The following is a 17,577-nucleotide window of genomic DNA, read 5'->3' on the forward strand; positions in this document are numbered from 1 at the left end:
GTCAGGGGGGCATATTAAATACCTTTCCAAACTCTACTTTAGAAAGTCTCAATTTAGGAATGCTTTCTTTAATTCCAATTAAAGCTTGTAGGAAAATTCTTTTAGCTTCAAAATGAAATCTGACTTTAAAAAATTCTACACAGCCTTTTGCAGATTTTAAAGTTTACAAGAACAGGACGTCAGTTAGACATTAATATTTTTACATAATAATTACAGAGTGAGAAATTTATGCATCTCTGCGCTATATGAAGGTACGCCACACACACTTCACTTTGAACAAATTCATATTACACTACCTCAAACACTCAGGAAAATCTGTACTCACCCACAAATCATGTTCAGCATAATCAAACAGCAGCCAAACCTTTCTGTCACTGTGAGAAAGGAAAACCTTCTGCAATGCAATCACGTTAGGGTGCTTCAGCTCTCGTAAAAGCTGCAGAGAAACAGAGAAGCTCTTGTTACTTCTGTGCTTGTTAAGAAAAGCAAACACAACAACAAAAAAACAAAACAGGTCTTAGCACAAAAGCAAACAAGAAATCCTAAAACAGGCCCTAGAAGAAAATATGCCACTGATTCAACACATTATCTTCAAAACGTCAAAATCAGGATATACACAGCCTCCCTGGCATGGGTTGCTGTCCTGCAAGCACAGCTGACCCATCACTAGCTACTTGTCTCTCAGTCCCATACTCAGCACACAGCTGCCCATCCTACCCTCAGCTTCTATCTTGAAGGATGTTATTACACACAAACGTAACTGTTCTGCTATCAAAAGTGAACATCAGGATTTAAGGATGCCAGAATGAAGCTTGTGCAGCTGGTCCAATTCTTTGCGTGGACAACACAGTTCTTGATCTCCACATAATTACTGTATTACCAATAATTTTCTTTTGCATTTGATCCCTGCCTCGCTTGCCTGGAAGTCCACTGGGTTGTTCTTCTCAGAACATAAGGGTGTTTTTAAAGAAAAGTTTACCAAAACCATTTTTCTAATGGTTGTTTCAACTACTATCCTGTAATCCAGAAATAAACCCATGCTTATTTACTGTTTGCCAGAAAGAAAATTAGGTTTCATGAATAATTAGACAGCACATTAAAGCAGGCACCACTGCTGAAGTCACCCTTCTGCCAGATTAAATCAGTCCTCAGGAGGAGTTGGGAAGTGGTACTCCCCAAAATATAATTTCCAAGGAATCACTTCTTTTTCTTCTTTCCTCCATACTGCAGTCACAAAAGTGATTGATCACTTCTCTTTTACCTGAAAATTGCTTGCATCTGCAGCACTGGTATATAAATTGCCAAGAATCAATTTATAATGGCAAAATAGCAAATACAGTAGGTTCCAAGGCACATTTGAGAGAAATGAATCTTCCTTTTTCACCTTACAGAAAAAGACTCTAGATGTTTATTTTACGGAAAAAAAATTAAGGAAAAGGATTAATTTTAAATTATATTATCCTTTGGCTATACAGATATCTGTCAAGATAGGAAAACTTCTAAAGAATATTACAACTGCTTAAATCTATTCCAGTTTTCCAACAAATGAAATCATTTAAATGCTTTTTCTACCATGCAGGAAGTGTTTTCTTCTTTTTGTTTCTTCCTCTCCTTAAGTCTAAACATTTCTAGCTGTAAAAGAAAGAAATTCCTCCCTAATGAACTGTCATGCCCAGGTATCAATTACGAGATACAGTAAAAATCATTTTGTCACTTAGCACGTAGTAACAACTTGCAGAATTATAAACTAACAAAACCCTAGAGATTAAAATTGTCTCTTCGACATGCATCAAGAGATGTTGCTGTATACCTTGTCTTTAGTAATATTAAAAACTATTTTCCAGCAGGGATTTGACATGATGCCTCTGCCTTTTTTTTTTTTTTTTTTCTTTTTTAATAAACAGTTCTTTTCATTTTAGGATAATTTTTAAACTAGGGGGAGAAAAAACATTATAGTAGGCACATTATTTTTTTTAATTGCTATTAGATTTTTCTTAAAGATACTGTTGCCAGCAATACCAATATAAAATAATTCCAAATTGTTGTTTTTTTTTTTTTTTAAAAGATGAAATAAAGCATTCTCTCAAAATAAGGAAAACTTTGCAGTAAGAAACAGCCAAAGAGAATATAGTTCCATATCAAATGCTAGCATATAATAAACAAGTTAATAGAAATATTATGTAGAGCATAAGAATAGAAACAATGCCTAAAGTGTTGTGCATTAACAGAAAGGTACTATACTAAAACAAGACAGGAATGTGTATATTCTGCAGCTCTCAAACACCACTGCTCATACCAATCCACACAGAGAAACTGTATGTAGCAGTGGTCACCATCTGTCAGAACAGCCTGATTAATAAATGAAACCTGAAACCTCTCTTTTTCATCCAAGTCATCAAAAAGGATACTTTCATATTAAAGAAAGTGGTAAATTTCTTACCCAAAACAACGACATACACGCATTTACAATGAGTAAGTTATTTCTAACGCATTGTTCTCCTCTTTTGATTCAACTTAGATAAGACAACAAGCATCCTTATCCAAACCCAGCATTTTTCACATGACACAATCCAACTGTTACTGGTATGATCTTAAACACTGATTTTTGTAAAAAACATGAGAACACGAGGAAGAAATCCTTATGTTGGTTTTATACTACGTGTGTTGAGTTTCTAACAGAGAATGTCTGTATCTGACCTGAAGCTGAAGAACGGAGCACTCTGAGGCCAGCAATTGTCTCTTCAAAAAAGTTCTGACACTATTTTTCAGCTACTGGGTGACTGTTTATAGTTGCAGCCATAGATGGCAAGAGCTCCCACCAAACTAACAAAGTCTGTTTACACAGGTTACAGATGCACTCTCTACCCACCTGCTTCTCAAGTCTGTTCTGCTCAGAAAACCTAGCAATTTTTCTAAACCATATTGTAAATGAACACGTTAAAAGCAATAAGGTTATTTTTAAAGTTGCAATCTAGAGATGTTCCAATACCTTGATCATAGGGGCATAAGGTAGCAGCCTTATAAATAACAACGTATGTTTTTCTCTCAAGAGGAGCAGTTACAAAGCAAAACATCTCAGAGACATGAATGCTTACTGAAATGCATCTTATCTAACAGTTATATTTAAGAGGATATTCATAATTTATACAGAACATTTAAGGACTTGATTCCCTGACTTAAACTCATTCTGTAGTTGTGTTAGACACCGACCAATATCAAAAACTAGACTGAAAATTTGTCAAATTATCTTGTTCCATCTAACAGTGTGTAATAGGAAATACTGGTAAGTTATTATTAAGAATGTTTAAACAAGCTTTTGTGTTACCTATTTATGCTCCAACAGATGAACAAATTTGTTAATTAAGAAGGAAGACAACTCAATTTTTGTGTGTTCTCATTTGTCTATCTTAAGTGAATGCTTTGCAATTATCATGGATAGTCATTTTGGAAGTGCTTTTGTAGTTTTAGCAAATAACGGATCTTTACACCTTCTTCTTCTTCTTCTTCTATGGAGCCACAACCCTAATATAGCAGCAGGCCGTAAGGAATTTCATGTAAAATAGAAAGCTTCAAGTGGAAAGCAGTGGCACACATCCAAACCAGAATGGTTTTAAAGGCCTTGTTGCATTCTGGCTGTCAAGACTGCCAGTGCCGCAGCAGCCAGTGCTTCAGCAGCGGGAGCCAGACCAAGGAAACGTCAGCTCTCGAGTCCAATGCACTGGGTCAAGAACGGGAGCTCCGCTCTAGCTACACTGGGCTTGCAACGGTGCTAAACACCAATTAGATGAGACCAAAAATTATAGCTTAGGGTAGAAGTGACTAGCTTGAGTCATGAACAGAAATGTTGGTCAGATTTATGTCTAAAAATAATCTCCCCTAGAGACGGACTACAGCAGAAGAGAGGGGGACCACAGGAACCGAACCGATGTTACTCACAAGTACAAAAAGAGCAGAGATGAGCAGTCTCATTCAAAAAGTACTGGAAAGACGTGATCAGAAAGGAATATAGGGCAGAACCAAATACACAGCTATTGAAATCAAGATACAGCAAATTTCAGACAAGTGTTTCAAAGGCAAGTATTGATCTAAGATTTAGCTAAAAAGAAATCAGAGACTTCGGAAACAATATTTTCATTAAAGCAGACAGGTGGAAGCCAGTCATGTGAAAACACGGGGACATATTTAAAGCTACTTGCATCACAGTTATATCAGCTACCCACCCTAACGACTTTTATGTTTGACTAGAATTTTGGCAATATTTAACTTCTACACCAACCACCTAACCGTATTATCATTATTTTTTGTCTAAATGGCTTCAAAATTATTTATTGCTTTAAAGGATGCCAAGTGTAGCACCTAGTTCTTCAGCTAACCCTAATCTTGAAAACAAAGACCTAACTCATCTCATGTTAGATTTGCCACTTTTGTGTTTCTGCCAGCTTCTGCTATGAAGGGCTGGGGTTCCTACTGCCTTTGTGCAGGCTGACAACAAACCTGACTTCAAATTCTTTGAATAAGGGAGCTGAAGAACTCATTTTTAAATACATTGTCCAAATAGGAGATATAGGGCAGAAGGGGAAAAAAGAGAAAGAGTCGTAAGGCTACATTTAGGTAAGACTTTAGCCAAGTCTAATGGCTCACCTTGCAGTTTCACCTTTCCACTACTCACTTCATTAGCTGTCACATGCCACATACGTCTAACAGTTAAGTCATGCACCTTTTTCTGAAATGGTTGTATGTCTGTTCATCACTATAAACACGCTTCACAAACATGCACTTTAACCATACCTAGAATTCCAAGGACAACTTCAAAGACACAGTAAATCATTGTCTGCAGTTTTTCTGCACCACAGATTGCCATATAAACTTTAAACATACAAAACAGATGAATGAAACATAATACCAATACTATTTTTCTTAGGTCTTCTGCAGAAGTAAATCGATTGGAGGCTGGGTTAATTCAAGTCTAAAGCTAGAAAGAAGAAATTAATATACTGTCCTAGTAATTGAAAGATTCCCGTGTACCTGACAACATTTTATTGCAAGATAACAACTTGAATGTAAGAAGGATCTGCAACTGCTAGAATTTATTACTAAGTGAATACAGTATCATATTTTAGTAGTACTTTAGCTTATTGTTCCTCTAAAATTTAAGTTCCATCAAACCCAACTTGCAGTAAAATGCTAATAAAAACCTCTCTCAGGTAAGTTACAGTACATTTCTTTCTCGGTAACATCATACAAAGCAGTTTAGGCAGAAAGTCATTGAGAAGGACATCACTCTGAATTGTCAACATCTGTGCAACTTTGACTCTCCTGTAAAATGGCTCTCTTGTAAACATATTAGATTTTTTTTAATTATTCTTCTGGTCAAGAGAATTGTATAAGCATCTTTGCTCATCACAGCTCTTAGTTGATGCCACAGTCTCAAATTTTAAAATGCTGCATTTGGATAGCCCAAAGAATTCCAGGCAGCTCCACAGTATATGCAGAATTGCTAGTAATTTCTTCTGCTGTCCGACGAGTAAGTTCTTTCACGAGGGACACTGAGCATTTCCCTCACAAGTGAATGTCTCTTATAGCAGGGGAGGGGTAGAGGTCATGATGGGAAAGTCTCTGATGCCTGAGAAAAAGTTAAGTTGGCAACAGAATTGGTATAGAAGCTTGAAGCATTGGAAATGTAAAGTGTCAGCAGTGAAGCTGAGTTAGACTTTGCATGGAAAGTCAAAATAAACAGAAAAGATTGTCTAGCCAGAGAAGGAGCACAAGAGTGTGCAAGCACAAGAAAAAAGTAAAAGTGGGATATCGTACAGTTTAAAGACAAAAATAAAGATCTAAAATACTTCACCTCAGGTTTTAATGACAGCTATGATACTGACCATGGACAGAAAGAACACACACATAAAGGAAATGCCTCACATTTAAGAAAGTGAAAATTAGCACAAGTCAGATACAAGCAGAACTCAGCGGCAGCATCATATGATTAGCAAATATAGCACGTATATTTATAAAGGGGATAGGGAAAGGAGACAAGGCATTTGCAGACCTGTTAATCCAAGAACAGTATCACACAAAGCACGCAAAAAACATTTTGAAACCATTAATATAAAGAAAAATGTATTAAAAACAAACTATCCTGATTTTCTTCTCTGAAAACTGGTTTTCTACACAAGCAGAAGATCCAAGTTCAAATTTCAACTTTGTAAGAGCGTTAAGTACTTCGTCAGATGGGAAAGATGACAACTGGAAGAAGTTCGAGGAGAGCAAGAAACTACCTAAAAAGGCAGCTGCTGATGGAAAACATTTCAAGGTAAAGTAGTTCTATACATTAACTATTTGGACAGATATCAAAGAATACGTATTGTGATTATTAATAAAACCATCTTAGCATCAAAATCATGAGTATGAATGAAATTATCTAATGAAATAAAGGTGGCATTCCCAATGAAGAAAAGGAGTGTGGTAACACATGATCTTTTGCAATACTTTATTCTGTGACTGAATAAACAAAGGGTAACAGAAATGGGATTAAATTAACAGCACAAAATCTGAATTCATGCACATAGAAACCAACCAAGAATTTCTACTATAGACTGAAAAGTGCAAGTGACAAAAAGGTAGAACTGGATTACTATAAAACAACAAAGAAAATTAAGAGGTAAATCTGATACTAGATATACTCGTTGAGGTATTTACAGGAGAGAAAGGGATGTATTGATATCAATACATAAAAGGCTTCTGTGACATATTTTTAAAATACTAGGTACGGTTTTCTTTACCTATGCTCAAACACCTCCCCCTCCACACACACAAGAAAGATGAACTCACCGTGAAAGAGGCAAAGGGTGATCAAAGGAGCAAACAATCTATCCCTCAACAGGGAAGAAAAAGCTTGCTCAATTACTGTAACTAATCAAATATTGAAAGGAAATGAGATTGATATCCACTAACATACAAAGGTGTGAGCACCAAAGATGAAAGACATAATTACGCTAAATGGCAATCATGGTTCAAGAACAAACAGATACAACTGATAACAGATAAATTCACCCTGCAAGATAGCATCTCATGAAGAGGTAGGTTCAGGAATAGCTTTTTGGAAAAAAAATTACTTGATGAATTTATATAATAGTCAGCCACTAGATTCAGTGATGTAATGTCTATGTAGTATGTGCTTTTATAGAAGCCTTCATGAAAGGTGGGCTTGGTGAGGTTTTATTGATCACCTCCAGCAGATGAAAAAGATCATGTACTGATTGACAGCCAGCTCCTACAGTAATTTGGTTTAACCTCTTTGAACTGAGTCTACAAATAGTCTGTCACCATATAACGCAAGTAACTTTTACATGAAGTAGACTAGCAACCAGGAAATCTCTTGCTCTTTTGAGATATAGAAAGTTCTGCCTTTTTCCCCCCAAAGACAAAGACAACTTCTGTGAGACAGAAGGAGGAGAGTTACGCTGTTACTAATGTAAACAACATGATCAATTATGAGGGCATTTAGCACATTTAAAAATAGTCAGACAGTATATTCTTCAAGGAAATAACTCTTGCACAGAAATACTTTTTCACCATAGGATGAATAATGCTTTCTAGCTACCACCTACAAAAGCCGGGTGAGGACAGATGCTTTCATCTCACTGTGAAGGAAACCTAAGAAAAATTAGAGAAAACAAGAAGACAAACACTGCTTTCACTACTTACACAAGTAAATCTTGCAGTAAACATGTATTTGTGTCAGCAATGACAAAACCCATAATCATCTTCAGAAATTTATTCTGAAGCCAATCTCATCTAAGAGGTGTTCCTGTCTTTCACGTAGTTTACTTCGGTCTTTTGATCTACATGGTTAAAACTGATCTGGAACAACCTTGGTAGTTTCTTTGATGGAAATGCACTTTGTAATGCATTTAACCGTTTTCAAGGTGATAACCAAAACCTTTAACTGGCAGAGATGTGGATCATAAGAAGTCATAGGAAAGACCAAAGCACGAGCCTGATTGCTCATAAAAGCAATTGCACAGCGTAGAATTTTAAAGCCACCTCTTGTGTGATGAATATATTCAAAGCGTCCAGGGTCACTGAAGTTGGTTTTAAATTGAAGCTGGCATTTTCAAAGGAACCTAAAGATCATCATTTTACTCCTTCAGAAGCTCTTTAAAAATTCCAACTTATTTAGATGTTATTAATCAAGACTAGATCCTCTCCTCTGTGTTATTAGTATTATCCTTTCCACATAGACCCTCTGATGCCTATTATCATATTGAGCTCATGCTGCAGCTTTTCCCTCAGGGAGGTATATATGGGCCTCTCAAAATAAAAAAAGAAAAAACAGGAAGCTATTAATTTTACTAAACTTGTAAGAACAATCCTTTGCTAACTATGCTATAGGTCTTAAAGTTATCAGGAAGAAGAAAAGAGAGGGGAACTGAAACAGCATACCACATTAAAAAACTACTCAAGATTCAGCTTTCTTTAGTGATGCAGTTGATTCTCAAGTTTGGGATTTGCCAATTTGGATTCCCTTTTCTGGTTGGGGAAATTCCACTTACAGAGTTACTGCATAACTGAAGTTAAAAAAAAAAAAAAATCCGAAGAACCTAAGAAGAAAAGTAAAAGTTTAAGTGGCAGCTTAAGCTCTGCTTCAGAGAGGACATATTCTTTGTATACTGGTCTGGTCAAGCCCTGTCCTTGGACAGCCTTTGGCATGCAAAACCAAGTAGGGGAGGCAGACTGAAATGCCAAAAATTAACTACTGCCATTCTCACATGAACTGCTAGGAGTGCTGCCTCAATTTACAAGACACACTCCAAACTAAAATTAACAAGCTAAAATATTTTAAAGCATGAGTCCAAGCAGACGCTCAATCCCTCTAATTCCCCTATACAAGCACCCAATTTTCATCAGTTTTCTCCCAAGCAGTCCTTCATATTGAAACATCCCTCCAAGTCTGCTTTACACGCCCTTCAACCTTTTCCTTTCTTCCATCTCTCTAAAGCACACAGCCCCCGAACTGTGAGGGCTCCAAACTCCCACAAGAGAAAGATAAAGTATGTTTTAAAAAATAAATAAGTAAAAAGACACTGAACAGAATCTAGCCGGTAAATTGCCAAATGTCAGGACAGGAAGAGGACGAAAACCTGCCCCACCCTCCTCCGATGGCAAGGATTAAGAAAGTATTTATTCTATAAATATTTTCATTTCGGGAGCTGAAAATGGTCTGGCATTGCTAAATAACATTATTATTCTGAAACAAAAGCTTGGCAAAAGACTTTTCATAAGTATTACATTTTAACTAAAATAAAGAAATAGAAACTAGGGTAACTGCATTTTTAATTCTTGAGGTTCCCAGCAAAAGGAAATCAAGTAACTTTAGCATTTTTCTTGAAGAACATAGGCAGAAATACAAGTACAATGATTCTTTCCATTTCTTAGTTACCAATATGGTATACCATGGCATAGACTTCTAAATAGAAAGAAAGAAACTGTTGTAAAATTACTCCCAAAACATGAAAATTGTTACTTTTTAATACAACTATATAAGAAAACACCGACATTAAGATCATACAATATCAATTTAGCTCCAGTGCACATATTAAAAATACCATTTATTGTCATATCTTTTTATAAAATACATCTGAATTATTATTGAATTTGTGCATCTGCCTTAAGGAAACCTTGTTTCCTTTAAGACAATCGAATTCTATGCTCTCTCTTCTGTTAAAAGCAGCTCTGTAGTCAAATTTGGTCAGTCTGACAGAGATTTAACAATAACCACTCTCCTCTCAATTGAAAGGTATCGAGAAATTTAAGCTCTGTCTCTCAAAACAAAGATTTTTCTCCTTATTTGGCCTACAATAAAATAAAAGAATATTCACCCACTCAGAGAACACTAACAACTAAATTGAAAACCTCTATAGAAAGTGACCTGCTAAAAACCAATATGGAATTTTTGTCATTTCTGAAGATTTTAAGATACCCTGAATTCGCTTTTTGATTGACTAGAAAAGAAATTTCTTCTTTTACTGAGAAGATAAAGAAATTTCCCATCAAACTAACAAAGACTCTTAAACCTAAAGCTGTATTAGAACAGTCTTTACAATGGGGCGGGGACGACACACCACTTCGCTAATAAATCTTTAAAATTCAGAAGTAGCGTCACATAATTCCACAAATCTACACATTCAGTCTGTGTTTTTAAACTACAACTAGTTTTCCTTTGCAGTGCTTATTTTAACATTTCTGCACTTTTCTAATTTCCTGGCAACGAGTTACCACCTTGCTCTTGGACTGTGTCTCACAGAGAATAAACAGTGACGGCAACTGAGGTTTTCCAAAGCCCTCGTAGAAGGGTAAACAACAAGACTAGACATCAATTCTGATCAATCGTCCATTTTTCAAAGTAAGTTTTCCTCTCAAAAAGACTTCAGAAAGATAATTGTTATATGAACTAGAGTAAGAGGAATAGTGTTTTAGCAAAAGAATGGCCAAAAAGTATGTTTTTCCAACCTCAACATAATCAATAGTGATGCATCTCTCAAGAGTTAATAAATTTCTAACCTATGCAAAGGATCGGACAGTGATTGCAATGCTATCCTGAAAAGAATTCCCATAGAAAATATTTTTACAATCTGTTTTTCCCTTTATTCCTAAAGTTTACTTATTATCTCAACTTCTTGTATCCTACTAGAGATAATGACCAGACTCCCAACTTGGTAAATACATCTATTGGACTCAGAGAAAAGTGCAACTCCGTGCCTCTGCTTTTGATCCTGAAGTTCGCTATCATATGATATGAAAATTTCCTGGTTTTGCTTCTATATAGACCCAGAGCACATCAAGCATGACAATGCTGAGCTGCTCAACACCCAGACTCTTGCACTTATACTCAAGATCCAAAATCTCTGCCAAAACCACCTGTAAAATTCAATCCGTGAGGGGTTCTCTCAGATGATATATAACAGATACGGCTCTGTCACAAATTGGCTGGGAGACTGCCAGCATGTCCTCTTAATCTGACAGCTCAATAACCAAAGCACTCCCACCAACTGGCAAATCTGGCTTCATTCTTCTTCTCTATTGCTCTGACCTGATGAATGGAAGGGGCACAGTGCTAGAGAGGACACAGCTCAAGCACATAAGACTTCATGACAATATTCCAAGTAAATAGAGGTGAATCCCTGCAGCTTGAAGGAAGGTATCCCAGCCCTGGAAAGAGTCAAGAAATGTTGCATATGTAATGTAACTTAAATCCTACACAGCTTCTCAAGTATGCATGCTGAATGTTACAAATCCAACTCCAGAATTTAACTCTACCCCTGCTTTGGAAAGGACTCAGTGTATTATTCAAGGTCAGAGAATATGCTGCTGCTGAGTACTGTCACATCCAAGACCTCAACTTGCATACAACTATTTCTCAGACACAAAAATACACAGGAATATAAATCAAGTGTTACAATTAGACAGCCATCTAACAATAATTGAGAATTTCCAACAGTATATTAAAAAGGCACTCATCTCATAATATAAAGTATTAATCCAACACTCTCCTGAGATTCAAAACTGTTTGGAAAAAAAAAAATTTATGATGGCTTAACTTTGCATCTACTGGTTTTGTGATAGATCAGGTATCAGCTATCCTGCAGTCAATGCTTTAAGAAACAGAAAAGAAATTAAATCAAGTGCCTATGCCCCTATCTGGATCAAACACTGGTGACTGATTCACCAACACAACAGCAACCTCCAGTCAGAATACAATTCTGTTAGGTCCTGTTTCCATGATGCTTAATCATGGAAATAGTAGATTTTTCAGGAAGGAATAATATAATCTTGTACATCGCACTAAGTTTTCAGTGACAGTACTATATGGCATAAATTGTATGTATTTTCATATTTCAGGATTAAAAGAAAAAATTACCTTCTTACAGTTAAATAGCGAGAAAAAAAAAAAAAGAAAAACTAATTATTATTCTTCATATGTACTCATTCTACTTACTCCAGCCTGGGAGGCAGGAGTTTAGATATATAATTTATCGTTCAAGTCTTCTTTAAACGGAAAATTAAATCAAATCAGAGGTATGAATTCAAAACACATTAAGCACATTAAACCTCTGTTCCTTATGGGAATCAAGTTAAAGCCACGTTAGTTCTGAATGACAGCATCCATTAAAGTTTGATGTACTTCAACTGATCTGCTTTAATGTCTTACCTCTAGTTAAACAAGCTAATAGACAAGCCTACAGTTGCAAGTATAAATTGAGTCTAATACCACGCTCCAAGTGAGAAACGTGCCTGCAAACTGGAGGAGAGAACGTGAGTATTTTTCGGTTCTTAACTTCCTTTCATTTCATTAACTTGGGTCTGTTTAAAATAGCAAAAGTTTTGCACATAGTTTTACAATCAGGTTTCTTGTATACTGTTTCAGGATAAGATTCATTTAAGAATATTACTCTTTCAGAGCTTTTACTCAAGAATTAGAGAGGTAACTGTCTGTTGACAGTTATTTACTACAAATGCAGCATTTCACTCTTGAAGCGCAAGGCTAGATCATTCTTAGTGTTTATTAACACAATTACCCGTTAAATTTGTTCTGCTTTTGCTCAGAGGTTTTCACTTTTTACCCAAATTTTCTGCAATCTTTTTAGCCACACGTTAGACAAACCTAATGTGTGAAGCAAGCTAAAACAAGATGTTCATTGGCGGTCTCCCAAGTCATTAAACGCCTACCACAAGATTCCTCTCATACTCTCAGGATCAGACTGCAACTGGATAAAAAAAGTCAGTTTGAAATCTAAAGCCTGCTCTCTCCTCATTCTTCAATTAAATACAAGAAATTCTTCAACGAGGCAATGAATGCAGCAAAACCAGTATTTCCCCCAATAAGGACTGATACAGTTTGGGAAGGCTCAAAAGGTGACTTAATATAATTCACAAAATTTGGTGAGCAAAGAGATGCAAATATAAACAGGGCATAGCAAATATGCTCTTATGACAACCCATAAGGACTCAGAACAACATCAGTTTTGTAACAGAGGTTTTGAAACAACAGTAGGTAATAAGATGAAGAAACTAGTAACTAGTAGAAACTACTAACCGATTAATACTTACCACCACGAGAAGTTAGGCATGTGGTGTTCTGCATTTAATTTTCCACTGAATATAATCTTTCTCTAAAGTAACTTCTACTGCAAGCAAATGGGTGCTGAACTGACTTTTTGCCCAAGGGAGCAAAAGCCATGTGGCCCTGAAAACAACATACCGTGAACTCTCACGTTAGACTTTCTTCCTGAAAACTGAGTGCAGATACTGTCCCAGACATTATGCAGAAATAAGTAATTGGAAGTCACTCTCAAGACCTACAACAGAACTCTTCCAGACCTGGTATATCTCATTAAGCATGCAATTAGTGGTAGCAAATAACATTTTTATAATTCTAACCAAAATGACAGAGTTCATTTATGTGCATCTTCCTTCTAGAGTAACAACTTCAGACTGCCTGGAGAAAAAGAAACACATAGAAGTTAGGAAAATTTCTTACACAATTATGCCATCACCCACTACTAAGAATCCTCAAGACTACTGCAAGCCTCCTGCATGTTTGTAGCTCCTAACTTTGCCAAACTAATTGTCTGGGCTTAGATTTTTCCAGTTTGGGCACTAATGAATGTCTGATTGTTCACATAAACCATTTAGCAATTACAAGAACACCACTGAGGACAAAACATGTAATACATGTATGTTCCTACACAAAGCAGTAAGAGCTGCTGTACTTGATTCAGACTCAAGAATCATTTTAAGTCTGCTTACTATCCTGCCCCCAATGTAGCTAAGGCAAACACCAAGGAAAAGAACGCGTAAAGCAGCACATAGACAGCACAAGCCTTTCATGGTATGCGCAGTCTGCTTCCAGCAAGCCACCAGATCAGGGACTGGAGAACCAGTTTAAACCAAGGCTTTTCACTGGTTTTGTGCATTTGCTTGATTAGCCCCCAACCGCATTCCTCCACCCCAACTTAGTCCTATCTCTGGTCTCTACAAGATGAGGAGCTGTGTTTCAAAATTAAGTTGTACTAGGGAGAGACTGGCTACCTTCCTTCAGTTGCCCTAGCTCTTCTGTTCTGATAAACACTGAATAGCAATTCCCTAATCAACTTTTCCATATAAGTCTGATTTTAGACCTCCCACATCTTCCTTCAGCTTGCCCCACTTCCAACCCACAGATTGCCAGTCTATTTTGTCTCTGTTCATACTGAAGTAGTTTTGTATCACCGATTTCCTTGACTCCCTTTCTCTTTACCTTTTTTAAGTGCTACTGTATCCTTTCTGAGGCAGAAAGGGATCAGGATGGCATATAGACACTCAACATCTGAATGCACCAGGGATTTATGAGGTTGACCGAGTCTGGTTTGTTCTCGGGTCTTGACTTCAATAATTCACTTTAAAGTCCTTATAGTAACTTTGAATTTGCCTTTTTGACTGCTCCTGAACTTGGGCTGTTTCCAGAAAAATAGTGATGAAGATTCAAAGATTCTTCCCCTACCCTCAACCTCCACCAGAGTAATGATTGTTCAAGAAGCCATCGCTGTCTGTAAATAGCTAGGATTGTTCCTCTCCAGTTTCCACTACATTAAAATCCAATGCTGATAGACACAAACATAATTTTATCACACAAACTACTCAGTATTACAAGATATTTTGCACTTCTGCACAGGTTAGCAAAGAAGCAAAACCAGGCTAAGCAATTTTGTATCATCAAACTGTCATCCGAGGCTTCACTTTCCCTTGGGGAAAAAAATTTTATTTGCGCGTACTCTGTAGAAATGGACTTAGAAGACCTTTAGAGCTGTTAAACGACGCACATCAGAGACAGCTCTGGCACTAAAACAAAGGAGAAAGCTTCCCCCATTTTTCTCCTGCTTAATTCAGTCCCTGAGGAGAAGGCTGACTTCTTCTGGGTTAAGGGACATGAAATTCACTCCAGAAAGAGGAGAGGTAGGAAGAAGATGAAGGAAGAGTCGGTCAGGAGAAACCACCCCAGGGAGAAGGAAACCAGCATGGCAGCCAGCAGGAGGAGAGGGACACAGGCTGCAGCTTACCGGCTGCTCTGCTCAGCAACACCACGAGCAGGAGGAATGGCAGAGCTGGAATCAGCAGTGAGGAGACACACGAGACCTTGGAGAAGGACACTAGAAAAGAGACTGGACCAGGGGAGAAGATACATGGGTGAAAGAAAGAAGGGATTACAATAGTAAATCACTGGTGAGGAATGGGACTGAGTGTGGAAACAGAAGGGAAGGAAAAAAAAAACAAGTGACACTAGCAAACCTGAAGAGGGAAAAAACTGCATTGATGAAGCAAGGAGTGGGAAATGGGACAAAGAGTATGAAAATGAATGAACTAGGTAGGAAAAACAAGACTGAGGCAAAAAGACCAGAGAAAGGGAAAGCAAAGGGCAAATATAGAAAATGTCAAGAGGGGAGAGGCACACAAAAAAGTGTCCAACACAGCAAACACCCCTCCTAATCTTTGGACAAAGTCCAGAGCCCCGCCAACCCTCTGGCAAACGTGCCCTCCTCCTTTCTTCTTCTAAGCATTAGTTCCCGTGCAAGTGAGGTTTCTTAAGACAGCAGGCTAATGTTTGTGTTGTGAGCAGAAGGTCAGAAAGAAGAGAAAATGAGGCATAAGAGAATAGAGGCATTGCAGTGAAATGAAGGGGCATAAGGAAGAAGCTTCTACTTCCAAGACAGGAAATGGAAAAATATGTAGTACCTGTCAAATTCTTTTTTCCTTTCAACATGACCTTCAGAAATAAAATCAGTCAGATTTGTATGACAAGGGAAGACAGAAAAAGAGGAGGGCTCAAAGAGTATGTCAAAGGTGGTGAAAAGAACCTGGGGCTGACGATATGTGATACAATTAAAGTGTAAAAACGGAGAAAATGCTCGTGAAGGCAGGTGAAAAACCTGCAGAAGCTGATTGTAAGATTTTATTATAAGTACTCAAGCATACAAAAGAAGCAGCAAAAGTAGTAAATATTGCTGCTGACAGACCCTGTGATAGAATAGGGAAACACAAGAAGAATCAAAAAGTGTATCAACAGAAGAAAAGCAAGCAGGAACAACAGAATATGAGAAGTCATGAATACTTACACACCAGATATCATAAGGAAGTGTAAGCAACAGAATATGAAGGCTACTATACAAAGAAGAAATTATACGACAAAGGAAAGGTTTAGAAGAGGAATTAGAGACAACAGTGTTTGAAAAGGACAATAAAAGAGCAGCTCTGCTAGTGAACACGAACATTTAAGTGTATTGCCCCTGACTGAAGAGGCAAACACAAGCTAATACATACAGCTAAAGCGACCAGATGCATCATCTGCATTAAATTACAGAGGATGAACGCAGAAGAGTTCACAGAAAGAGAGCCAGGAGCGAGCCAGAGGAAGGATGACAAGCAAAAGATCAGAAGTTACATACAAGTAGCATGGTAAAGAGGATTAGAAAACCCTACAAATAATATTTTTTTCCTACTCAGACCGCAAATGTTTTACAATGGTTATTGAAATAACTGAATGTAATAAGACATTTTGTCCCAATCAACATGTCACTACTATACAATAGGATAACTCAGCCAAATAATCTAAGAAGTGCAACATGCACTTTCTTTCCACTCACTATGACATTTTGCACAGTAAGATAAAAATCAAAACAGTACGTCCTTTATCAGAGCTGATAAAAAGAGAGTAGGTCAAGGATTCTTCCTTTATCCTATTATTGCCAATACAGAAAACATGTTTTTGCAATGCCCTACCTAAAAAACATAGACTAGACCTTTTGTATTTGGCAAGAAGCATGGAAAAGTTCAGGCAAGGGGCCAGACGCTTTGTTAAAATGCATAATGGTATGGCCTAGCTTTGCTGAGGATCCACAAACAGTGCCCTGAGAATCTGGTCCCAATGCCCTCTCTTCTTACTTAATACCCAGCATCAGATTTTATCCCAAAGGATTTACATACACAAATACCCACACCCCCAAGTCTCTTACAAAAGACAGGAGCATATCCTACACTGTAAAGACTACAATAATCTCCTAGGAAGACAAAGCTATATCCATAATCACAATAAATACTTTAATTCATACGTGAAGTTACTTTAGCACAGCCTTTCATAAAAGCAAAGCACGCTGCTGTTGAGTGCTGCATGAGAGGGCTCGGGCACTCTTTGTTCCACACTGTCCCTTTCAGCTCTCCTCTCTTTCTTGCCACTGTCACCACCTGCTTATCCCACCACACATGTGCTATGTTCCCACCTAAACACCACATAGCAGGGTTTCACGTATATACATATCTATACGGCTTCCCTTTTGCCCCAGCTTTTTATGGCACAGTCCCTATCCGAGTAGCTGCGTCTGGATTTTGCCACAAAAAGAAAAACCCACACCACACACAACACTCAGAATAGATTCACATGACTTAGAAAGGCACCTCAGCCTCTTATTCCACTGTGAGCATCCTTTTACCCCATTGCCTTCAGATTTTTAGGTATTTTAAACGAACAAAATAAATTAATGTGATATG

At 37.4% G+C, this 17,577-nt stretch overlaps 1 protein-coding gene across 1 annotated transcript in view; it reads right to left on the bottom strand.

Moving 5' to 3' along the window:
* Positions 1–17,577, bottom strand: part of CDK19 (cyclin-dependent kinase 19) — a gene marked incomplete at its 5' end in the record, with an annotated part of 107,534 nt that overhangs the window by 75,110 nt on the left and 14,847 nt on the right. The window contains one exon of the mRNA XM_009584092.1: positions 326–436. Coding sequence (XP_009582387.1) covers positions 326–436 — 111 coding nt within the window. The remainder of the gene's footprint in view (positions 1–325; positions 437–17,577) is intronic.

Source organism: Fulmarus glacialis, unplaced genomic scaffold (assembly GCF_000690835.1).
Source record: "Fulmarus glacialis isolate BGI_N327 unplaced genomic scaffold, ASM69083v1 scaffold8578, whole genome shotgun sequence".
NCBI lineage: Eukaryota > Metazoa > Chordata > Aves > Procellariiformes > Procellariidae > Fulmarus > Fulmarus glacialis.